The sequence below is a fragment of the Neolamprologus multifasciatus genome, chromosome 6 (genome assembly GCF_963576455.1).
Source record: "Neolamprologus multifasciatus chromosome 6, fNeoMul1.2, whole genome shotgun sequence".
Classification (NCBI taxonomy): Eukaryota; Metazoa; Chordata; class Actinopteri; order Cichliformes; family Cichlidae; genus Neolamprologus; species Neolamprologus multifasciatus.
In genome coordinates, this window is record NC_140444.1 from 1,793,003 (window position 1) to 1,819,392 (window position 26,390).

A 26,390-nucleotide genomic window follows, 5' to 3' on the forward strand; every position below is an offset into this window, starting at 1 on the left:
TACCGTAAAAGGCATTTCGCGTTATCTGGCCACCCATCGCTTCAGTCTTCTGCCGTGCGCGTATCGCCGGTGTGGATTATTCAGAGGCTCTCGTGGCACAGCCCAGCGCTCGTGACATGATTGCATCCAAAAGGTAGCCTATCGCTGCTCTGCTCCGGGTACATGCAAACAGCAGAGAGCGGACCCACACCTCCTTATTATTGTGAGCGCACACACACACGTCCGTGAAGGCAACTCCCCCCGTCAGCCTCATTCAGTAAGAGCTCTCCGCCTCGGGTCCCACTCACTCACGCTGTCATTTACATAGAAGGTGGAGACTCGGGCACGAGCGATTTTAACGCTGTCACTGCCGCGCAGAGCTGCCATTTATGGGCCACGAGGCTGGAATAAAACATGGGGGGAATAAGGGTGAGTGGGAGGTAAGGCGCGAGGGCACCGTGTGACCACACAGGGTTTATTTCCTCAGCTGATAAAGGAGAAAAGTTTCCTTTAAAAACAAACAAACAAATAATGAAAAGAAATCCATCTTAACCGCATAATGACATTTACACATCCCCATTGGTGTGACGAGGAATGTGTGGGTGGGGCAAGGATTAAACCGGAAGTAGACCCTGACAAACACAGGCTGAGCTATTGTGTATGTGATAAGGTTAAAAAATGTCAGGTAATATTTTGCATAAACCGTTAATGATGTCAGACCACGTGGTCACCTCTGGGAAAAGCTCGTTTTTGGACTGTTTGGGTCCAGCACAGACGTCTAATCAGCCACAAAGTCTTCATGTGCTGTATGAGGAACATATTAGTAATACTAACCCTCTTTGACCCACGAGCCACCAAACCCACACACCTGGAGGTACTACACATCACACTGGGTCACTTCCCAGATGGTGAATGTAGTCTCCGCTCAGGTGCCACGATAGTCCTCAGCTACCAGTAAGAGAGTTGATGTGAGACTAAAGAACAGACGTTTCTATTCATGTTTAGGAATTCTGGAGAGACTTCAATACATTGAGTAACAATGTTTAGCAGAAATGCAGGAAGTCTGGATTTCTAACGATGATCGGGGAAGTTACGCAATGTTCTGCTGGGAAACCTTGGGTCCTGCCACACATGTGGGCGTTACAATGACACGTACCATCTGCCTAGGCATTGTTCCAGACCATGTAGGCTCCTTCATGGAAACGGTACTCCCTGATGGCTGTGGCCTCGTTCAGCAGGAATGGTTCAGGAATGGTTTGAGGAGCACAGCAATGAGTTCAGTCCAATCGAGCATCTGTGAGATGTGCTGGGATGTGCTGGGATGTTCTGGCCTCACCTCACAATTTAGAGGACTTGAAGGATCCGTTGGTAACATCTTGTTGCAGATACCACGACACACCTTCAGGGGTCTCGTCCAAGCTTTGATGGGTCAGGACTGTTATGGCAACAAAACGGGGACCAACACAGTACTAGGCAGGTGGTCATAATGTTATGCCTGATTGGTGTGTAGTAAATTATGCAGCATACGTTCTTTGGCTAAATCTGTGATAAAGTTTGCAGTCCCAACCTCTAAGAGGGTGTGCCGTGCCTTCCTATTAAATTATATAGTCTCCACCCTTAATTCACCATATTAGGCCATGCACTGCAAGACGGTACTGTCTGACAGGTTTAGTAATTAAATAAATGAACTAGATAAGAGGAGTAGCCTATGGCCTATCGTTCCACATTTCATAGTTTAAAAATAAGAAAGAGATACACGTCTGAGGCTAAGTTTGGGTCCAGAGGCTCACAGAGCAAGTGGCCGCATTCTTTACTCTCAGCACTCAGTCTTTCACCTTCCATGCTTCCTTATGTGCCTCGGGCCCCTGGCAGACAGACTGGGTGACCCCTCAAGAGTCGGTCCTCTGACTTCAGCTGTCATCACCTATCCACGGTGACCTCGCAGCCCTCAGTCCCAGACACCAGTGTTTACTCTGGGCCTGAAGCTGCAGGCGTTTAGATAACGGCAGGACAGGGTGAGGGAAATGAGATATATGAACCGGAGTCTAATAGGTGAATGCCAGGAATTCATCATTCAAGGGTATCTTGGATATTTTTCATTAACACTTTCCACCCCGGAGGCGGCTGTGTCTGTAATTAAAAGACAACCATTTGCCATTTTTAGCACGGCAGTGAAAGCTTCAGCCAGCCTTCTGATCCACAGAGCTCGTATTTGCAGAGCTGTTACAGACTGAAATCGAGGAAGCTTCTGAGGTGGAAATAACCACGGTCCAAGCTCCAACAACACCTTTAGTATACAGACCACCGGTATCAGCTGTTTGCATTCGTCATCAAAATCATTTGGCCCTGATTAACTCAAACACGCTGCCTGTCCATCTATTTTCTATTGCATGTCTATGCCTGGGTCACATGGGAGGCAGTGTAGAGAGAGATGCTTAGACCTTCCCGCTCCCAGCCTCTTCTACCTGCTCTTCTGGAGGAACAACAAGGTGTTTGCAGGTCAGTCGAGAGTTGTAATCTCTCCTGTCCTGGGTGTGACATGTCCAAAACCCCTCACTCAGATATCCAGGAGGCACTCTAGTCAGAAGCCCATACCTTAACTGGTCCCCTTTGATTTGGGCAGTGGTTCTTAACCTGGGTTCGATCGAACCCTAGGGGTTCGGTGAGTTGGTCTCAGGGGTTCGGCAGAGCCTCCGCCATGACATGCATGGCTCATTTTGTGCACCAGTAAAAAAAAAAATCACATTTTATTTTTCACTAAAGATGGGTTCAGTGAATGCGCGTATGAAACTGGTGGGGTTCGGTACCTCCAACAAGGTTAAGAACCACTGGATTTGGGGGAGTCGTTGCTCTGCTCTTCAGAGGAAACAAGCTTCCTCAGAACGGTGAAGTTTGGTATTAATCAAAAGAACCAGAAGAGTGTTTACTTCCTTTATACCAGTACAGAATCAGTGAATTTCCATCATGTTAAACATTAATTAAAATATTTTATTTCTCTGTGAAATATTAAATTACATTAAGTGATGCATTCAGGTGCTAGTTGTATAGCTTAATGAGTGCAATATACACTCATTAAGCACTCGCTATGCTTAATGTCACAATTATCATTGTGGATTTGGAGTTTAATTAAATATGAAGATTTATTCTCCTTTTAAATGCTCGAGCTCGATGTCAGAATTAAGGACAGTGGAGGAAACCTCGTTTCCAGTCTGAGTTAGAATAAGCAGCTTATATGTAAATGAACTGTGTTAAAACATTGCTGAAGTTTGTAAGCAGCATTTATTTTGTGAAAAATATATAATTTTATCAAGAAAAACTTTTAAACCAACTTTTCCCAGTAAATTGCAAAGACATGACACAGACGATCCTTTTGACTCGCTGAGCATAAAACAACTGTCAGCAAAATGCTGTACGTTGTTGTTTATGTTTAAAGATTACTCTCTAAATCACGCAGGTAATAATATTTACATGTCCCCGTTTCCCCATCGTTTTTAATGATTACCACCACGTAACCATAACAAATACTAAGGCCTGCCTGGGCGGTTCATCAAAATAAAATCAGGACCTCAACCTCAAGGTTTAGTTTTCTAAATGAGATGCTGGAGACGCACACATGGTGTGCACATTTGAGGTAAAGACAGTTGCTGGAGAGTATTCGCAGCACAATGAGAGGCCAACCACATTTGGTTTCAAGTATCACCTCTGCTGACAATTGCAAAAATCTGGATTTTAAAGAAGAGCTCAGCTAAAGAAAGACTTCTTTCAACAGAGAAAAAAAGAATCTGAGCTAAATCGATAGTTATAAAACAGATCAGGGGACAGAAAATTACTGTATTTCACTCAGATAAGTGGTGTCTGTGGCTCAGGACAGCAAGTTAAGAGAAAACACATTTCCTCTATCTTACAAATATCCCTGCAAACCCAGCAATAAAAGTAACACCCACAAGTCTGCTGAGTTTTAAAAGTCCCAAGGGATGACATCATCGCGCTAAGGTATAACAGCTATTTGTCACGCAAGGGACGTGGCTGTGAAAAGAGCGGGGACTGGAAGCTGGCCAGATGAGTTTCAGGAAGAACCGTCAGACCAGCGCTTCGTGTAACCTCGCAGATACACACCAGAGGAAAGGCTGCAGAAAAGTGCACTTCCTCACTATAATTCCCGCGAAGCACAGGCAGACGCAAGTGGTTTTCTGTCACTGGTTTATTTGAAGACTTCTCTCCAAAGCCACCAGTGACAGAAAACCACTTGCGTCTGCCTGTGCTTCGCGGGAATTATAGTGAAAACTCGTTGGCTGCATGCTGCAAAAGGGGAATTAGCCGCCGTTCTTCTGAGGTTTCCTTAAGTCCACTTAACATGTCTTTCAATAAAAACCATCCTCTCTGCGCGCTTACAGGTGTTTTCTCCTTCTTTTTACTCAAAGAGGAAACTAGCGCAACTTGTAAGCAAACTTGACTTTCAAAATAAAAGCACCAAAACGTTGACTACAAAAAACAAAAAGTAATGTACAGCTTAAACAATTTACAATCATGACATGGATCTTGACAAGACAAAGAAATAATACAAATTATATACAATGCCATCATGCCAACAGCTACACTCACCTTGTTTGACATGAATGTATCGCTAGAACATCCTTCCTTTGTACAGTAACTCTTCCTTCCTGCAGTCACTGCTCTGTCAGCCTTAACCTTTAGAAAGAAAGCCTCCTTTGGCCCACAGTCCTGTCTGCAACAGGGTCGAGGTGCATCTTTGAGAGTCTGTACATAAACTTGGACAATGTGGCGATTCACGGTTCGCTGCACTTTAGTCGGCATCAGATGGGTGTGTGCGTACAGCTACAGCTGATATATACGGCCTATCTGATGAGAGGCATGTTTTATGTGAACCTCATGAATTCTTCGGGCCTTATTAACACTTCTGTTCTGTTTAGGTCTGTTTTTTAAATAACTCAGAAACAGGATAATTCTAAAGTGAAACTCTAACTAACAAGAAAACGGGTACTTGGATGGATTACTCGTCCTCATGTGTTCCTGATTCTGTGGTGGATGTTTTCACTTTTAGAAGTGCAGAGTCAGCATCTTCAGAAGCCACCAACATTGTTTATGAACATTAATACCACAGATGGTTTAAAATTAAAGCGTTTTAAACCTGCATTCTGTCTTATGACCAGCAGGGGGCAGCACCCCTGGTTGCCAAAAAAAAAAGTACAATTAGATGTAAATTCATGAGAAAACAACCGAATCTCTCACTTGATTTGACGCCTCAGTAAACACTTATCACATATGTTTATGGTCTCTCTTGCTAGTTTCAGGTTTTATTTAATATAACAAGATACTGAACTGGTTAATTCTGGTCCCATTTAGAGGACAAAAGACCAGAAACCAACACCCTTCATTTCTAAATCAGATCCAGATCTCATCAGGTTTGGTGTAATAATCCTAGATGTTTTATGGCTGCCCATATTTCAGCTTTGGATGCGTAACAGCTGCTTTATGGGATTATGTTTGTTGCTTCAAATGTTCAGATGATCACTCATTTTAAATGTAAGATGTCCACGCTGACTAATATGCTTTTTGGTTATTGTTTCTTGAAGAAATGGTAGATATAAAATAAAGGTTTGTTATTTTTTACTCTGCACCTCAACAGGATTAAATGGAGTGAAAAAAAGCCTCGATTGATTTTGTTTGTTTCTCTCATAACGAAAAAAGGAAAAATATGTAAAGAGCAGCATCATTATGACTTTAGCTACACTGAAACACACTGCTGAGATAATCAAGAGCAGGATGGACCCGAATTAATGTCTCTTTCTCTAGTTTCTTGCTTTTCGCCTTCTTTCTGCGTACATTAACCAGAAATTAACGGATTTCTGGTTAATGTACTAATGACTTCCTTCCAATAAATACAGGAAGGACTCCCACGTCCAAGTTCTAGCCAAAAAGAGTCGGGAGAACTACAACCTGCTGACAGCTATTTGACAGGTATCTCCCTAAAATCTACATATGATATTGAATACATTGTGGAAGCCTCACATGTGAAATTCAAGGACAGCTGTGGAAAGGTCATAGCTCCCCAACAAAGGGCTTCATTGATGGTACTGCTGTGTCTGTTATTAACAGACTGGCATGCATATAGACGTTGTTTGTGGGTGTTCATTTGTTTGGAGGTTGTATCAAATTCAAACATCCAGCCCGAGTTACAAAGAGCGAGGAGTCCTGTGACAGATGGTGTGGCCCGCTCAGAGCCCTGGGGCCACATTCTTAAAGCTTCCCATTACAAAGAGCTGCTGCTTGGGGCAGAATCTGGAAAAAAGTCTTAAGCAGACTGGAAATGATTCACTGGTCGTTTGCCTAGGTAACTTTTTAATGTATTTACTACCAGGTCAAATGTCTATCACTTGTACTTTTCAGTCGCATGGGTAACTGCTTCAGTCGCTCACCTGGAAGTTGAGAAAAGTTTATCTTGGGCCCCGCCCACTTCCTGTTGCTGGTGGATATTTCAGGTGTAGTTGCTTGAAACTGCAGAATGCTATCAACTTTGCGTGGTCTCTGGTTGCCACGTCAATGCAAATTATTTGCGTTGTGTATGCAGCTTTAGATTTATGATGTTTTATAAGAATTAACCTTTGAAGTTTATACTAGATTGTGGAAAAACTGCTAGGAGTAGGAATGAGTGCCTTTTTAGAGGCTTAAGAGTTTCCTTTGCTTTATTAAGTAGGAGAAAATAGTGGAGAGGCAAAAAGGTAGAGGAAATACCTCTGAATGACAGTGAGTTAATGAAACAGCAGATTAGATGGTGCGGGGATAATGTTTGTAGCCGATCTCATTAAAGATACGCTTGCATCTCCCATCCAATGCAATGATGCCAGAAATGAATGTGATTACGAGGCTGAATTGCTTGAAAACGGGCAAAAATGTATTCTTGTTAATCAGGTCAGCCGCATCGCCTCGCTGAGGTAAAAGGTTTTGTTCACTTCTTGCTCAGAGTTACTCTGAGAGCTTCCTAAATAACTCTTAAGTGAGGGCTCCTTTCTATAAATGTTTAGGCTACGTTAGGAGAACTCCGCAAGAGCTCTCTGAATGTTTGTGAATACAGCCCCTGATCTGAACATCATGCAGTCAAACTGACATGAAGAGATAGCATGAATACATGCACAAGCTCTGCATGTATTCACGTTCTTCAGCATAGTTGGCTCAAGCTACCTGCTGTAGTTAGATTAACTAAGTGCACCGGGGACTGGTGCTGTTTTAAAGATCCATAAAGTGTAGGGATACCATGCAAACACACAAATGTACTTATTAGTCTATTAAAATACCAGAACTTTTCCTGAAGCAGAGGCAGCAGCACACAGCAGCAAACATTATTTCTCAATAGTTTCATTAAAAATGCTCCAAAAGGCACAAAGACCACAAAACCTTTTAGTTTAATAACTGATTTTTACAGAAGTGAGGCCAAGCAGAGCGTGATCTAACTTTAACCTTTACCAAAATCCATCCATCCATCATCCATCATCCATCATCCATCCATCCATCCATCATCCATCAATCATCCATCCATCATCCATCCATCCATCAATCATCCATCCATCCATCATCCATCCATCATCCATCCATCCATCATCCATCCATCATCCATCCATCATCCATCCATCAATCATCCATCCATCATCCATCCATCATCCATCCATCCATCATCCATCCATCCATCCATCATCCATCCATCCATCCATCCATCCATCCATCATCCATCCATCCATCCAGCCATCATCCATCCATTCATCCATCCATCCAGCCATCATCCATCCATCCATTCATCCATCCATCCAGCCATCATCCATCCATCCATTCATCCATCCATCCAGCCATCATCCATCCATCCATCATCCATCCATCCATCCATCCTTCCATCCATCCATCCATCCATCCATCCAGCCATCATCCATCCATTCATCCATTCATCCAGCCATCATCCATCCAGCCATCATCCATCCATCAATCATCCATCCAGCCATCATCCATCCATCAATCATCCATCCATCCATCCACCCATCACCCATCCATCAATCATCCATCCATCCATCCATCCATCCTTCCATCCATCAATCATCCATCCATCCATCATCCATCAATCATCCATCCACCCATCATCCATCATCCATCCATCCAGCCATCATCCATCCATCCATCAATCAATCATCCATCCATCCATCCATCCATCCATCATATATCATCCATCCATCCATCCATAATCCTCCCATCCATCCATAATCCTCCCATCCATCCATCCATCCATCCATCCATCAACTATCCAGTGACCTCACGTGGTAACTTGAAAACTGCCGTTTTAGAAGAAACTTTTTTATAGCAGTAAATTTTGACTATTCATAACAGGGTTTTTTAAATCATTGGTATAATCATTAATAGTTTCTTATTTAGTTAAGCATTTAGGTGATGGTGTGTGGCACTGGGCACCATTTTAATTCTGACATCTGAAGCAAATGTATTTCTTTTTTTTAATTAAGTGTTCGTGGTGCAACCATCAGCACTAACGTGGCCACAGATCTGATATAGTGGCTGATGATTAACCAACCCCCATTGCCACATGTCCCAGCACGCTTCACTGTTTAATGGCAGCTGGAGACCAGACCTGACCAAGGTTTCCACGGCAACCACTACTCGAAAGGAATTGCGCATTTCTTACCGGGAATGCATATGTAAGTGCACGGGGACACACACAAACACACCCACAGCCCATTAGCCCAGCTCGACACAGTTTCCATCAACAGTAGCGGTGTGGGGAGACAACAAAACAAAACAGCAGTTTAGTGGTGCGAGCTGTGCACCATAACATCCTGCCAGCAAAACAGAGCTCGCTGCCTCTTTCTAAGTGATTTGTACGGGACTGAAAGGGAATCTGGCAGCAGATGCCAAGAAGCAGAGAGGTCAGCAGAGTGGCTCTCCTGCAGCCGGCATTGTCTGCTGCACGGCACGTGTGTGCAAACAAAACCTCCCATTCAGCGCAGTCTCATATGGGATATCAGCGGAGCCCTTAGAGCGTTCAGGAACAGGATACGATAAAAGAGAGGAGTGGAAACTTCACAGAGCTGTGACACCGTCCAAATCTCTGTGAAAAGACAAAATGAGAAATGCGAAAGCAGACGGGGGGGAAAGGTGAGAGATGGTGGGTTGGGGGCATTTGCACAGTCACTGCAGCAAGAGCTGGAATAATGAGAGTCTTCCTTTCATAAATTCAGCCTTGTTGCAAATCTCTTTCTCTCTATTCTGAGACATGCCCTCAGCAGGTATTCCAGATAACTACACTCTTAGTTATTAACAAAGGTGAAAGTTAGTTTGAGGGCATAGGGTGTCTGCTGTAATGTAGTACTTTTCATCAGAGTTGGAGCAGAAGAAGTGGGGAGGTGATAATTAGATCTGTCACTCTGCTTTAATATCTGTCAGAGCTGCTCGGCCTTGGGCTGGATGGTTGCAGAGAAATGCCTTATTGTCTCATGTGCCGAGGATCTGAAAATACTTTGCCTGATAACGCTGCCCCAGAATGTGCTGGTGAGGAGTGATGGATTTCAGTGGGGCATTGCTGAAGCTCTCAAAAGAGCTGAATTATTAATAATCCGGTAATTTAATTTAATTCAATATAACTTGTTTTGTACAGTACTACTTATGAACATCTGACAAATTAAAGGAAAAAGGCTTGAAGGAAGCTCGGTAACGCTGGTATGCCTCCTTATTCTGCGTTAAAACTGAGAGTCTTTCAGAACATCTGTGTAGATCACACGCTTCATATTTGACTTCCTGGACTGAGTGACATAAAGAAAGCTGGAATTTCCCAATATGAGGGTTGCCCTTTCTCCCAGTAGCCATTATCCTGCATGAAAGTAAAGAATGGAAAGGCAACATGTGATGCACTAATCTCATTTCTATACTAAGGCTAAAGCTCCTCCCCTGAAAAACAAAATGATAAGACTTTATGAGTCTGTGTCTCCTGCAGGTTGCTTACAGGCAGGAGGACATGTGGTTGTAATTCCTCGCAGAGCAGATCCCCGAGACTTTTAAATTGCAATTCCGATCATGACGGGGTGTTTATTGTTAATTACATTAGATTAATACGGGGCAGCTGCCGCATAAGGAAACATATGAATCCGTTTGCATGGATTTTCGGCGCCATCAATCAGTGCGCCTGCTGGTTTTGTGGTTTCCCAAACCATACCCTCTGTGAATCAGCACAGTGTATCCCCCTTGGCATTCGCTGGCTCATGTCATGTTTGGAAAATTATACTTCCTGACAATGAGACAGATTACGGGGGCTTTCTTTTATCCATTTACGTTGCTCCCGCTTTATCATTCCTCTCATTTGCCACATTTATAACCTGCGTAAGTATGCTCTCTCTAGGTTTTTCTCCTGCTCTTTAGATCCTCCAGCAGCTGGGCTAAGCAGAAATCAGATCAAAAGAAAACAGAGTTGTTGAAAGTGTTGTGACCGTCCCACAGAGCAGACACAGCTCTGAGGGAAAATCACCTCAATCACTGCTTTATATGTACTCACTAAAACGATAGCCTTTTAATTAGACACTGGAGAGGCCACCAAAGATATTACCTGGGGCTAATCTGTTCCTCTTCTCATGTGGGACCATAACAGAGATAAGCAGATTGAGCTTTTTTTTAAGGCCATGTTTTCTTCTTGTTCCCACAGCTCAGACCTGAGTATCACTTTCTTTCCAGGAAGAAAGAAAAATGCATGAAGATATCTCATGCTTTGCCTGAGCCTGGATGGAAAGAGGAGTCACAGGATCCAGGCAAGATTTGGAAGCTTGAGGGTAGAGAAGAATCTCAAAGTCATGGAAAAACGGAAGTGGATATGCTACAGTGAGTCTGAGGAAAACATGCTCAGGTTTCAAATATGACCTATGGAGGATTCACAGGGAGTGGGAAATGTTCACGGAAAAGATTTAATTACCAGCACATGAAAAAAATCCTTTTTAGAAAGTAAGCAATGCTGAAAACATACATGCTGAAGATGAGAGGGAGATTTGGAGGTTATAGCTATGCACTGATAATTTAGTCATATTAAAATGTGCTTGGGTGGGTTTCTGAAGACAGCTGCAGTATATATGTAGCAGCAGTGTGAGCGATAATAAGCTGCAAATCATAGCTGTGATTATTTATGAACTTATAAATAATATGCATAAAGCTACAATTTGTTTCAAGGAGTTCCTGTTTTAATAAAAGCATTGCTCAACTTCTCCTTTTATAATTCTGAGTATGCACAGTGTTGACAGCCTCACCAGAACAATCAAGCCAAGAGCTAGCATCGATGCTAACATGCTAATTTGTTAGCATATTGCAGCTGCCGCCTGTGTGAGCACCACAGGTTTACAACAAGATTTAATAATGACAGCATTTGAAAAAATATTTAATAATTCACAGTATTAATATTAATAACACTTATGCTCAACTTCTCCTTTTATAATTCTGCATCATGCACAGTGTTGACAGCCTCACCAGAACAATCAAGCCAAGAGCTAGCATCGATGCTAACATGCTAATTTGTTAGCATATTGCAGCTGCCGCCTGTGTGAGCACCAGTGGCGGTCCTAGCCTGTTTGGCGCCCTGGGCAAACACCCCCTCTGGCGCCCCCCCCCCCCCCCCACACACACACACACGAAGAGAGAGACAGAGTATGCATTGTATGCAAACGTTGTATGCAAATGGCTACTAAACAGACATCATAATTCGTCATACAATGAGAACACGACAAATCAACAATTGACACTGACTAATTAATATTATTGTATATATTGTTTGGAGTTTAGTCTGTTACTGTTACTATTTTTACCATTTCTTCTTGGAGGAACTGTAACCCACATAATTTCCTTAGGGATTAAGAAAGTATTCTGATTCTTAATGTTTTAGGATACATGACCTGCCATTATCCAATGACACATCTGCTTACCTGTATCTTTTGCTCGTTTCTCCTTGTAGGAGTCATAATTAAATGTATTGAATTTTAAGGATCACTGGGTTTTCATTTGTTTGGTTGCTATGGTGATGTGTAATGGGAGTCACGTGGGTGCTAGCGGTGACTTTAAGAGGGCGTTGTCAGTCTGTCTTTCACTGGTTTGATTTTGACAGAGCAGGGCTGGGTAGCCGTAGTTTTTGTTGACCGCAGCACAACGAGTTTCCCCTTGTTGCATTAGAGCCTGTGATGTTTTAAGAGTTTGAATCGCGAGCCGATCACATTGCTCTGTAAACTTTCCAAGCACTTTAATAAACAAGCAAGCAATTCCACCTCTGGCATTATTGCGTAAAGTTGACAGGCAAATAGGCAGGCTCAGTCCCCGGCCTCTAGCGACTGTGGAAGTCGCTACGCTCCTCTTCTTTTCTCTTTTTTTAGAGTTTAAAAACGGGTTGTGTGTGAGACTTTAGATCAACAAAATATAAAATATACATTTTCAATTGTTATTGATCCCTTTACCCCTAGTCCTAAAGTGTATATTTATTTTCTTACTCTTCTTATATATATTGTTTGTTTACTTGCACTGCTGTAACTGGAGCCTCGTCGTCTCGTCTCTCTATATACTGGACTGTATGTAGCGGAGATGACAATAAAGTTTACTTTGACTTCAGCAGTGAGCAGCCGCACTGAGGGCTCTCGCGCTCACTTTTCGCGTATAGAATTTTGAAAAAACATCGGTGCAAATTATAAGTCTGTATCATGATGTCTGGTGTTTTCGTGTTTGTTGGTTTGTTTGTAATTTGTATTATTTTGCGAGTTGGTAATTTTTTGCTGCTCCAGCCAGCCAGAGCATCCCCCGCCGCCCCGCCCTCTCCTCCCTGTGCCGCAAGCAGCAGGCGCACCTCGCAAACGGAGGGCGCCCTTACTCCCAGCAAATGGGCGATAGAAAACCGATCGGTGCCTATGCCATTCCCAGTATGCGCTGGCTGATGTCGGGGCAGCATGAGAACGAGCCGTGATGCCGCCCCCACCATGATGCCGCCCCGGGCAACCGCCCGTGTCGCCCGTATCTAAAACCGCTACTGGTGAGCACCACAGGTTTACAACAAGATTTAATAATGACAGCATTTGAAAAAATATTTAATAATTCACAGTATTAATATTAATAACAATTATGCTCAACTTCTCCTTTTATAATTCTGCATTATGCAGTGTTGACAGCCTCACCAGAACAATCAAGCCAAGAGCTAGCATCGATGCTAACATGCTAATTTGTTAACATATTGCAGCTGCCGCCTGTGTGAGCGCCACAGGTTTACAACAAGATTTAATAATGACAGCATTTGAAAAAATATTTAATAATTCACAGTATTAATATTAATAACAATTATGCTCAACTTCTCCTTATATAATTCTGCATTATGCACAGTGTTGACAGCCTCACCAGAACAATCAAGCCAAGAGCTAGCATCGATGCTAACATGCTAATTTGTTAGCATATTGCAGCTGCCGCCTGTGTGAGCACCACAGGTTTACAACAAGATTTAATAATGACAGCATTTGAAAAAAATACTTAATAATTCAAAGTAAAAAATACTTAATAATTCACAGTATTAATATTAATAACAATTATGCTCAACTTCTCCTTTTATAATTCTGCATTATGCACAGTGTTGACAGCCTCACCAGAACAATCAAGCCAAGAGCTAGCATCGATGCTAACATGCTAATTTGTTAGCATATTGCAGCTGTCACCTGTGTGAGCGCCACAGGTTTACAACAAGATTTAATAATGACAGCATTTGAAAAAAATACTTAATAATTCACAGTATTAATATTAATAACAATTATGATTACAATCACTGAGCAGGTATAACATTATGCACCGTTTGATACATAATGAAGAATCTGAAAGAGCACCAGCAGTAGCTCATATTATTGCTAGTAATAACACTAATAGTATTGCTGTAAAAATGATTTGAAACAAATGTAAAGTAAGATTATTTAAAACAAATGAGACGAATTTACAGGCTGTTAATGTTGCAAGCAAACGATACCAGCGCGCACTCTGTGTTTGGACCTGTGGTAATGAAACGAGATGCTACGGCCAGCGAATACACAGAATTTTACAGAGAACAAACTAAAACATGGACCGAGCCCAGCCTGGGTGCTGAGTCAGCGCTTGATTTCTCAGAACTGAATTTATGCTCTGATATTCTCTAGACGTTTAATTTGAGCAGCTGGAAGTCTTTAGCCCGGCGACAAAACCAATAATTATAGAAAATTTCTGCAATAACAAAAATGAAAGCCAGAATTCTTTTAAAGATTCTTCACTGTGTGGTTTTTAATATTAACAATTTCATGAGTCATTCAACTGCATTACAATAAAGATAAATGAGTAAAGAAACCCTGCAGGCTGGTTAAGAACTTTACTGCGGCTTTCTCTTTGCTATTATACAAATTTTCCCAGAACAGCTGAGTTATGAGCGCCTTTCTGGTTCCCTGTTGTCACAGTACAAGCAAGACGAGTATGCAAGGCAAAAAAGAAAAAGCAAAACTATCTGCATAATACTCGAAATAAACCAGAATACTTTATTTTTTTATCATTTGGATAAATCGAGCTTCAGTAACAGCTGCAAACCAGAGGTATTATTACAGCATTTAGTTTAAAAGCTGAAGTCATTAAAAACACAATCTGGGGGCCTGTTTCTTCTCAAGTGGTCACGCACTGGGCCAGCCCTCGCCGGTGAGGTCTGAGCGTGACTTAAATTACATGCCAGTCCTAATCAAAGAGCATCTCTGTGATTACAAACAAGGAAGAAGAAGAGACATTTATTTAAAAATTATTATTATTATCATTACACAACCAAATAACCAGTTACATAATTCTACCTGTGAATTATCTTTAGTCACAGAAAACAATAAAAGGTGGAAATGAAAAACCACTGCAATGTTCAGCATGCAGATCAGTTCAGCTTATTTTGATTTACACCAAATCACAGCAACAGTCACCTGGAGGGGCTTTTAGTGTAACAGACGATGCAGACGACTAAGGCTACGTTCACACTGCAGGCGAAAGCGCATCAAATCAGATTTTTTTGACCCTATGCGACCCATATCCGATCATGGTGTGACAGTGTGAACGGCACAAATCCGATATTTTCAAATCCGATCTGGGTCACTTTCGTATGTGGTGCTGAATCCGATACATATCTGATGTTTCAGAAAGCTGCTGTTTGATGGTCAAGTCGCATTAAATCCGTCTTTTACGTCACTGACACAAAACAGACGCCATTTATCAGCGCCGGAGAAGACATCGCGAACACTTCCTGGCCATCCCGTGTAGATGTCAGTGAAACTGTTGGGAAGACAACGTTGGAGAAACGTGAACATTTTATTTGTTCTGTATAATCTGCAGATTCTGACAGAAATCTGCAACTATCCTTTGAAGCACCGCTCCTCTAAAACAGCAATAAGGATCATTATTAGGTTATTTACATTATTATGTAAATAACAAAATAACTTAAAGCAAAAACTGGGAAACGTAAAGTCCGAAGTCTTTATATTAAGGTCCATCAGTCAAACAATACTGTTGGTCTGGGTCTAAACAGAGCGCGTTTGCTGTTGCATTTTATTTGTAGTGTGAACGAGCAGACAAAAAAATCGGATTTGATCAAAAAATCGGAATTGAGCATTAAGACCTGCAGTGTGAACGTAGCCTAAAAGAGCCAGGCAATGGTAGGAAGGCGTAGGTGTCACGACCCAAGTGCAGGACTGAAAACTCACATAGACAGAACTCAACCAGGAACTCATGAACTAGGCTGAAACACAGGACGATGGAACACACGGGGACAAAGACTCGGACAATATATGCGCACAGGTGACAGGAGACAGGGGAAGCAAAACTGAACAAAACACACACGGGATGAAGGGCTATCAAAGTGAAACAAGAAGAAACAGAAGACGAAACAGAAACGTGGACAAAAAACTTAAACAACCAGAGACGGGACAAGATCGATCCAGACAGAGAAACACCAGGAAGCAGAAAATACACAACCTAACAACTAACATAGTCAAAGAGCTAAACTAGAATAGAATAGAATTCAACTTTATTGTCATTGCACATGCACAGGTACAGGGCAACGAAATGCAGAAATGCATGCAACTAAGAACTAAAGGCAAGACTACAAACAAACAATATAGGATAGAAAGACTTATCCAAACTAGAGAAACCCTGGCACCAAACCAAGGGACCATGACAAGGAAGGAACTCTCTTTTAACAGGAAGAAGCTTTCGGCAGAAGCCGACTCGGGAAGGGACGGCCTCGGGGTGAGGGGAGAGAGAGGAGTGCAAGGAGAGCACAGGGAGACAGGACGAAATTCAGACTATGAAGCTGAGAAGATACAATTTAACGCCATGCAGCAGTGAAGTAGTGAAAAGAGGTGAGCAGAGAAGAAGAAGGCCCAGAGCAGCTTTTAGCAGCATAACTAAAGGATGCTTCAGGGTCACCTGATCCAGCCCTGATGATAAGCTCTGTCAAAGGAAAGTTTGAATCTTAAAAATAAAAAGTTTCTGTGTCCTGAATCCAACGATTTCCTTCTTTAAGACAAAAACAAGCCTCAAGCCATCTTCAAAATGTGCAGCAGAGACATAAAGTTCCTGCTTAATATCAACAGAAGGAGAAGTGTGGAGAACAAAGACACTGCACACTTGTAGCAGGAAAAAAAAACAGTTTCTTTAAAGTGATAACAGAAAAATTAATGAAATGGACTTCTTCCTGATATTCAACAACTGATTAACGTAATCAGCATTCAGCAGGTAATTACACACAACATGTGAAAGAGCAGTTAATGAAATACAAACACATTTCATTAAGTCTGAAATCAGAGAAACTCTGAAAACCTGGAAGAACTTTGTTGTTGTTTTTGTCTCATTAAGACAAAGTGTTGATACACCAGTACAGATCCTTGAGCGATGCACTTGGGTTTTGGCTGTTCCAGCAGTCTTATGGTATTTATTTATTTATTGCTTTCCTGCAGCTCGTCCTTACAGGAAACCAAGCTGCACATTGGACCCACGGGGAAGCTGTTGGTCAGGACTGAATATGAGCGGTGACACGTACAGAGAGATGCTGTGTGAGAGGAACTGCAGGCATCATGTCCTCAGGTGGGAAACAGTTATGTTCCCAGCTTAAGACTTACAAACAAGAATGACTACGAATCAATCTGTAGCTTAATATATTAACATTAAAATAAAAAGTGGAGTAAAATATCGAGAAAGGCATCAGACACATTGGCATGCAGAGCATTTTAGGATTTTTCAGCTCATTGTTTTGGATTTATAGATAAATTAATTTCTTGCAGATACAGCAAAACAAAAAATGGAGCAGACAGAGACAAAGACACACATCAGGAACACAAGAAAAAGGCAAGTGCATCAAACAAATGACCAAAACTCAAACCTTCAATAAAAATACTTGAGAAGTTGCAGTTTTTGGTTGTAAAAGCTGAAGTAAATGTAGATTTTGTACCGTCAGATATGCAAATAAGGAAACGGTCAGAAAAATATTTCCTATGTGAAAGTATGCAGAGCTTTTAAAAAGTACTATATATAAAAACTGCTAAATACATGCACTTGCAGGCAGAGGAAGAGGAGGTGGTAGTGCGAGTGTTTGTGAGTCTTTTTGTGCACATCCCTGTCAGTGTTTGTGGCCACGTTGAGGAAACGTGAGGCGAATGAGTCCTGCGGGGAGGCCGGAGAGCAGCCGACGATGGTCTGAGCCGTGCCGATGACCTGCTGCCTCCTCCTCTCTGCTTCAGTGCAGCTCCCGCACCACACCGTGATACGATGTGTCAGCAGGCTCTCTATGGACGAGCGGTAAAAGGGCACCTGCAGCTTTTGACCCAGGCTATTCTCCCAGGAAGTGAAGCTGCTACTACGCCTGCTTGGTGACCACTGAGGTGTTTGCAGTCCAGGATTGGTCACGAGAGGTGAAAGTGCTCAGGAGTCTGCAGGCTGGGACCCTCTGCACACGGTCACTGTTGATGCAGAGGGGGCCAGGTCTGTGCTGAACTACAAGCTGACTATTTCAGGATCTCATCTCATGAATCAAATGCAGTGTAACACACACACTGGCCAAGTGAACTGACCACCCATCCAGCTGTAATGTATGTGACAGGACGTGGATTATGACATCAGCACTGAGTTGGCTCTTAATCACCCTGGGACTAAAAGAGGAACTATGAGGAGACCGCCCCTCAGAGCATGGGAAAAAGTCCCAGTGCTGCTGTTGGACTTCACTGAAAAGCCCCCAACTTTTCCTTTTTTAGATGACACGGGGGAGTTTGGTGCTTCTGAATGTGCAGGTGGTTACTTCCCCCCTTTCTCTCTGAGTCACACTCACCCACTCTTATCCTATCGTTCCACTATAAAGCTGTGGTAAATGTCCCACGGCCACACTACTGGTGACAGATGGTAAAGGCGGGATGAAAACTCCCCAAATAAATATGTAATCCCTCCCTCACATGGGCCGCAGCACAACACGCAGATTATCCCATCAGATACACTAGAGCAGCTCTGCAGAGCAGCAGGCCGTGGGGAGATCCCTCTTTGTGCACGCATATAAAATGATTGGAACGCAGCATCTGCGTGTGCGCGTTTTAATAGCAGCGCACGCCGTTAAAGAGGCGATGAACGGCAAATGAAGTCACGTGCGCCACTTCAGACTTGAATGAAATGTATTCACATATGAGTACTTACTTATATCGCCACCATCAGTGGAATAAAGTGCTCCCATCTCGCCATTCGCACAGCAATAACATTAAAGATGTATTCATTTCAGTTATTTACAGCAGATTTACAGACGTCCTTTTGGCACCGAAAGCAAGAAAACACCTGAATTTTCCCACGTGAATTACAAGCGGGATACAATTATGTTTATAGTCACATGGCTTGTAACTATTGTCCAGGCACAAAATATGAGTCGTCTCCATAAATACAGGAACATCGCCTGCTTTTACACACACTAGCAGATGCGTTTTAATGGCGTCGTTCTGTGATATGGGAACAAACAGCCCACTGTGCGTGTTCAGCAACTCCACAGAGTTTATAAAAGGGGATGCTGAGTAAAAGCCACAAATATCCAAATATGTTACAATTATTATATGAATATATGTGAAGTTTGAAGCGTGTTTATCAATAAAAATGGTTTATGTTTAACATTTTGGAAAAAGTTGCTTTGTCAGGAGTTCCAGTCTGGTTTTAAATCTCGTCACTGTGCTGAGACGGCACTTTTAAGAGTTTCTAATGATCTTCTTTTAAGCGTCGACTGTTCGGTTGTTTTAGTCCTTTTAGATTTGACTGCAGCCTTTGACACAGTTGATCCTAAAATACTTTCATTGAGACTTGAACACACTGTTGGTCTTAAAGGCTCAGTTTTATCATGGTTTAAATCATATTTATCAGAGAGGTCTTTCTCTGTAGCTAATGAGAAATACTCTTCCTGTTGTGGTGTTCCACAGGGGTCTGTTTTGGGTCCAACTCTGTTCTCCTTAAACACGCTGCCTTTGGGATCTATTTTCAGGGAATACAACATCCCCTTTCATTGTTATGCTGATGACATCCAAATTTACTTCCCCTTGAAACTGGATCTCCCTGTCTCACTGCAGCCTCTGTTTAACTGTCTACATGATGTTAAAGACTGTTAACACTGAATATTCTCACCATAACGAAAATAAGTTATTGTTTTTGGAAGTCATGCCCCTAACTTTGAATAAGTTATTACCTCCCTGCGTGCTTTTAAATGTGCTATAGAAATAAATTTGATATTGACTGATAAATGGTTATTTTTCTAAATGCAGTTTAGCTTAAGCTGAAGTTTAAACACCTACGAATGAAAAAAGACCCAACAGTAAGCACACAAATGTGTAAGAAGAAGAAATCAAATTGTCCTGGGCATTTTTCCTTTTCCTAAGATTTCTAGACCGCGTTACCAGAGCGGCCGTTCGGGTCGCAGACTTGTGTTTGTCGGCACAGACCAGCTCAGTCTGATGCGTTGTCTTCTTGTTCGCCACAGCAGATCATCTTCCTCCATCTCACCCCGTGTCTAGCATGTCCAGCAGGTCCAAATCATCTCAGCCTTGCCCCTCCGACTTTGAGCTGTTCGTCTGATGTACTCGTTTCTAATTCTATCCAGTTTAGTTACTCCCGGTGAAAAGGTCATCTTTTTGTTAGTGTTATCGTCTCCAAAGCATACATCACTGCAGGTTTCACTCTCATATTTCCTCTAACTCCTGCTGCTCTCCTTCTGTCACAAATAACCTTCGTTTCCACCCAACCCACCCTTCATGCACTCTCATTTTCGGATGATCTGATATCGTCATGTTGGTGTTGTTCCATCAACATTGCAAGTGACCAATCACATTGTTGTGACGTTATTCTTTGGCGCGCCAAGCCATTCGTGCATTTATGAAATTCCAATGTTGCAAGGACAATATCAATTCTGCTTAGCGTTTATTAAAGGGTTAGGGTCCGTTGATTGGCGGACAGAGGCGGTTTCTCACAGCTTAAATGCAGTTTTTTGGTTTTCCCCAAAGTCACAAAAGTATGACATCACAACATTCTGATCGGTCACTTGCAATGCTGATCCTGGAACAACATTTACTATGTTGATCTCGGAACGACACCAACACGACAATATCAGATCGTGCCTCATTTTCAATATTTGCTGCTCTGGATGGTTAATTTCAGGTATTTAAACTCATGATGTTGTCTACCTGCATTTATAAATTAGAGTGGCAGTTGTTTGCAAACCTTTGTCAGTCTGTCTGAGAGTCACTGCGGTCAGTCTGAAGTGTACCTCAGAAGGAGGATTACAGCATGCTTGGGTAAAAACTTGTGACTGCCAAGTCTTTGGCTGGTAAGTTTAACTGTTGTGTTCCAACGTTAATAATATAAATAAGTAAATAACTTGCCCGCTCCAGCTCCTATAACCAAATATAAACAGTTGGGATGAGAGTTAGCTCAACCCACTACAGCCTCCAAGCTAGCAAGACTCATCTGTTCATGCTAGCATTAGCAGTGCGCACACATACGCGGCAAACACGTACCACACATTCACAGCATCTAATAAAGACTGTCGTGGATAAAGATATAATTAGTGTTGGAAAAGAAATGACACTGACCTCTCCCACAGGGGAGTAGTACAACATCCCTGGCTGATGACGCATGATTTTAGCCCAGGAATGCTAGCCATTAGCCTAGGGACTAGCTACGGAAGTCTGTTAGCTATAAAGTGGGTTATGAAGTAGGCCTGTGAATTTCTCAGCCAAACAAATATGTGAGCATACATGTATTTGGAGCTTCTAAGATTGTGATTATCTGGATGAAGTTTTAATGGTACAGACTAATCACATTTATGCTAACAGGACTTTGATGCTAAGTTAAAGTGCACTAAGTCGTATCAACGGCTTCTCAGAAAAACGACGAGGTCGTTTCAGTTAAACATGTCGTGATCCGGCACCAGATCCTTTTCTCATGCAGTGAACAAATACCTCAAGGTAATTGTATCTTAATTGCATACACACTATAAAAATGGCTGCAAACATTGAGTCAGATGTTATTTTTACTGAATTGCACTCATTTTTCTTATTACAGTGATCAGACTGTAGATGCATATTGGTGTTTCCCTGCATGCTACAATGTGTGAAATGAATTTTAAATGAGGTGTTGTTCGCCCGTTTTAATTTGAAAATAATCACCTTCCTGTCACAATGTTCTCACTGCTAGCATGCAAGAAAAAGCAAAGCATCACTTCACATGCTGATTGACTTGGCGTTTTGCCGGCATTTACTTCCACATTTATGACTTCCATCCCAACTTCTTCTTCTTCTTTTTTTAAATTGTGCAATCAAAACTATTTGTGTAGCTGATATGCTTCTTTTTGATCCATTGCCATGGAGGAAAGTAATTTGGAATTGGCTTGGTGGTCTCGGAGAGGAAAACAATTCTTTTTTTGACATTTTACATTAGGTCACATTAGGCCATGTGGCTCCACACTGCAGAGCCTCATCACAGAATTAATTTGTGTTGTTTCAATGACAATATTTGATCCAACACACCATTATCAGTGATGCATGAGAATGCACAATTATCCTAAAATGTTACTTTTATTGCAAAAACCACTTAATTATATTGTAGGATAAAGCCCCTACAATAATAGAGTCTTTACCTTTTATTTTATTGGCCATTTACTTTTGTTTCCATCTTGTTTGTTTCATTAAAAACTTAATCCTTCCTTTTTAATTTTTTTTCTTGGTCATCAGAGATGGCCGATGACTTTTTTCAAGTAACGGTAAAAAACGGTAATTAGATTACCGTTACTTTCCCGTAGGAACGCTGCGTTACTGCGTTACTAAAACTGTGATTTTTTTGCGAGAATGTCTCATGACAGTGACGTAAGCGAGTGCGACGTTCGTGACAACAGCTGTGTGCAGATCAACAATGGATCATATATCGAGTGCAGAGAGAGTATGAGCGTGCAGCGTTTAAAGCGTGGAAGTACTGACCTTACTTTGAGTTTATTCCATAAAAAGTGACAAAAACATTAGTGTCCGTTGTGCGTGGGAAGAAAACTTCTTTTTACAGCGAAAAAAACCCCTCAACTTCCGAGCAAGCACCGAGTAGCTACGACGTAATGGGAAACTCACAGAGAAACTTGCGGATTCTTCCACTGACCGCTGCACACCTGCACCAGGGTAACCCTCCGCCTACCCCACTCCTGCTTTACAGGTGAAAATAGAGCAACAGGACCGCTAGTCTTTGACTTTATTTATTTTCTGCTGTGTTTTACTTGCATCTATTTGAAAGACTGAGTGTAAACACAAAAAATATTTTATTTTATGTGCTGGAATGTGCAGAAAATAGGTTTAAATGTTAAACAAATTTCTTCCAGTCAGAGAATGTTGCATATAATTAAATTTTTGCTTGATGCATAAAGTTAAAAGATTAAAACTAATAAAACAAGTTTTAAAAAGAGACTTTTCCATTTGATTACATTTTGTATGATGATTATGCAGAAAAAGTAGAATTGGGCTGAAAGATCTATCACTTTATCACCTATTCAGGTTGTAAATCGTGTTTTTAAAAAGTAACTAAGTAACTAAGTAATTAATTACTTTTGAAAATAAGTAATCAGTAAAGTAACGGGATTACTTTTTGGGGGAAGTAATCAGTAATTAGTTACTGATTACTTTTTTCAAGTAAGTTGACCAACACTGTTGGTCATGCTCACAACTGTCGATCATGTTGTACCAAAGCTGCAGCCATGTGTCAAGAGCCAAAAAATGCAGTTCCTCTAATGGCCTCTTGGGGCTGGCTTCACACCTAAGGCCCCATAGATTCCCATGTTAACTGATACAAAGATGATCCTACTGCTAAGGGTAACGTATAAAAGAGAGATTTTTGTGAGAGTTTGTTTCCTAAAGACTGTTAACTGAAAGGATTAACAGACTTTGGATTGTGAAGTGTGAACTTGGCGTTCAGTGAGCTGAGTAAGGAGTTTAACTTTCACGTGGTGGTGATATTTGAGAGTGATGGTGGAATAAAGAAAACGACTCACAACACAAGCATGCTAGTGTGTTAGGGGATGGAAACCTGCTGATTGGGTATAACACAGATACCCAGGTGGAAAAGGCAGGAAATACTACAAGTGTGTAAAAAGACAAAATCTGAAGAGCTGTGAAAGCTAGAGTACAGAAACCCAGTGGCAGTAAAGGGGTGATTACAGGAGTGCCCTTTAGCATTAGCATGATGGAGCTGGTTGAAAACCGGCAGGAGTGCAAAAGGAATAACAAAAAGGCCCAAGAAAAAAATCTACAGAAACAGCGCTGAGGGAGAAAACTCCAAAATAACCTTTTTGAGAGATTTAAACGGTTCATTATGACGAAATCTGTTCACCACAAAGGTGCTTTAGTTGCAGGGCATTTGTGCACACTGCTAGCTCGTGAAAGGCAAAAGAATATGAACAAGATGTGCTGGTTGACACGAAGACAGAAAATGTGGAAACACAAATTCTGTAACTCTGGAGGTCAGCACAATGTTGTCTGCCAGGATTCAGTGCAGCAAGGCTGTGCTGAGGTTGTCTGGAGGGCTGGATGGGAGAAAGGGGTGTGGGGAAGGACAAACAACTGCAAGTGTCATGAAAGCTGCTTTAAGCTGCTGAAAGAGAAAAGAGGGATAGTGACCTTCATAGCAGGAGACATGAATGCTAATTCCAAGTCCAAGACGGAAAGCATACAAATCCATGACTTCTACTTACCTGACCCTTGTTAGCAGATGGGTGAGGTGAGGGGAATTCAAAGAAGGTGTTAATTGTAGTAATAATATTGTTAATCCTACACTGGAACACAACACACTTGATTGTCATTGGTCGGTACTTCAAGTGGTTCATTTACAGTCAAAAGGAGAGATCGGACCTAATATGTATGCAGGAGTGACGGCTAACACCCTGTTTAAATTAATTCATGAGTGGGTTTGTGGCAATGAGACGGGACAGGGAAGGTGGGGTGGGAGGTGGTTGTGCCACCTTTGGTAAAGAGTGTGTGCAAGGAAAAGCTGGCTATCATAAATTTCTATGATGCAAATCAATAAACTGGTGCAACTAGAAGCAGAAATGTAGAAAGCTGTGCTTTCTGCAGGGACACGATGCACATGAGACCTTATGGGGAAGTGACGAAGCCATCTATGTTAGCCAGGCAGGAAGAACCGCTGGACTGGAGTCAGAGGGTTTTTATAATTGATGCCAGGAGCACAAAGATAAACATCAATACCATTAAAGAAGCTGCACTGGATCTATTTCACCACATGGACCATTATAGGGACACTTTGAAGTGACCGTTATCCTGTATGTTACAGGACTGACTGGGGAAAATCTAAGACAGTGATTTATTTCACTCATGACATTGAATGAGGAACTAAAAAGTAAACATTTACTTGTAGTTTACTTTTACTTATATTATATTATGCTGCTATCCTGTATATATTGTACTTATTATTGTCTGAGTACTACGGTTGTTTTATTGTACTTTTTATATTTTACATTTATATTTATTTTGCATTTTGCACCAAGGGAGTGGCACTCCAATTTCGTTGTACTTTGTACAATGACAATAAAGGCTATTCTATTCTATTCTATTCTATTCTATTCTATTCTAGTAACGTAGGGGTGCTGCTAGGAAAGCACTAGTTTAAACAGTTTATACTCTATTATGGGGATGCACACATTCAGTTTATGAATGCTAACCAACCTGATGGATTACAGAAACCATGATCAAAGTCATGGTGGTTCTGTCCATCTTTTATACACAGTCTCTGGGCTGTTAGTGCTGAAGATGCTAATCAAAGATCTACTTGTCACCCAGGAGGTTTGTTCCTTCGCTCACTCTTTCTGTTTCTTTTCTTACACTGATGGAAAATTGTGATTATCATTAACAACAGCATTCCACATCTAAGTCTAAGAAAGTTTGGCTACCCAGCTATTATTATAGTAAACATCGTCGCAGTGACTTCTTGGTTTGGTTTTTGTCAGAACTCTGCTGAAGGTGCTGCTCCCCTCCTGATCAGGCCACAATATGAAATGAAATCCGTTTATTTTTCCCTCTAATCAGAACTGCATGTATAAGAATAAATAGATTTTATTTTTTTAAATTTAATTTTTATTTAATTTTTTAAAACTTTATAAATAAAATTTTATTTTATTTATAAAATAAAATAAAATTTTATTTATAAAAATAAATAAAAATAAATAAAATAAATTATTATAATAATATTAATAATATCTTATGCTGTTTTTATAGTTTTATTGTTTTACATTGTTTTATTTACTGTTTTATTGTTTTTATATTCCCATTTCCTGTGTTGTAAAGCACTTTGTGATTTTTATCTGTGAAAAGCGCTATATAAATAAATTTTACTTACTTACTTAATATAATAATATATAATAATATTTATAATAATTATAATAATTATAATAATTATAATAATATATAATAATATTTATAATAATTATAATAATATTATAATAATTATAATAATATATAATAATATTTTATAAAATTTATAAAATAAATTTTATTTTATAAATTTTTTTTTAATAGCTCCTCAGACATAACTGGGTAGCTCGGCGTTTATTTAGGCTGTTCTGAAAGCTTTCGACTGCATCTCTGATGCATCAGAATTAAATCTGCATCAGTTTTAAACAAAACAGATGAGCTCTTCACTGAGTGAGCTGCGCTCGCCCACAGTCTGGTCCGGCTGCAGGATCTTTTGTGCTTGCAAAGGGTTAACTAACACTAACGTATGAATCACTGACCTAAATTTAACATACTGTTTCCTGCATCAGAAAAACACACTATTCTGAGCGCTACATGATTTAACAGGCTCTC

The 26,390-nt window shown here is 41.1% G+C and overlaps 1 protein-coding gene and 1 long non-coding RNA gene across 3 annotated transcripts in view; both read right to left on the bottom strand.

Annotated features, from left to right (window-relative positions):
• The window catches only part of neurl1aa (neuralized E3 ubiquitin protein ligase 1Aa), an 81,259-nt gene that overhangs the window by 46,892 nt on the left and 7,977 nt on the right, over positions 1-26,390 (bottom strand). Inside the window, exon 1 of one of the 2 annotated variants that reach the window (XM_085162041.1) lies at positions 4-2,160. The exons of the other annotated variant lie outside the window; for it this stretch is intronic. Coding sequence (XP_085018167.1) covers positions 4-37 — 34 coding nt within the window. The 5' untranslated portion in view covers positions 38-2,160. Of the gene's footprint in view, positions 1-3; positions 2,161-26,390 lie in introns of those variants that run through there. 2 annotated transcript variants of the gene reach the window in all.
• On the bottom strand, positions 23,226-25,664 carry LOC146516119 (uncharacterized). The gene is made up of 2 exons (XR_014874447.1): positions 25,166-25,664; positions 23,226-24,949 (listed from the first exon to the last, which is right to left on the bottom strand). It is a non-coding gene; the product is annotated as an uncharacterized LOC146516119 (long non-coding RNA).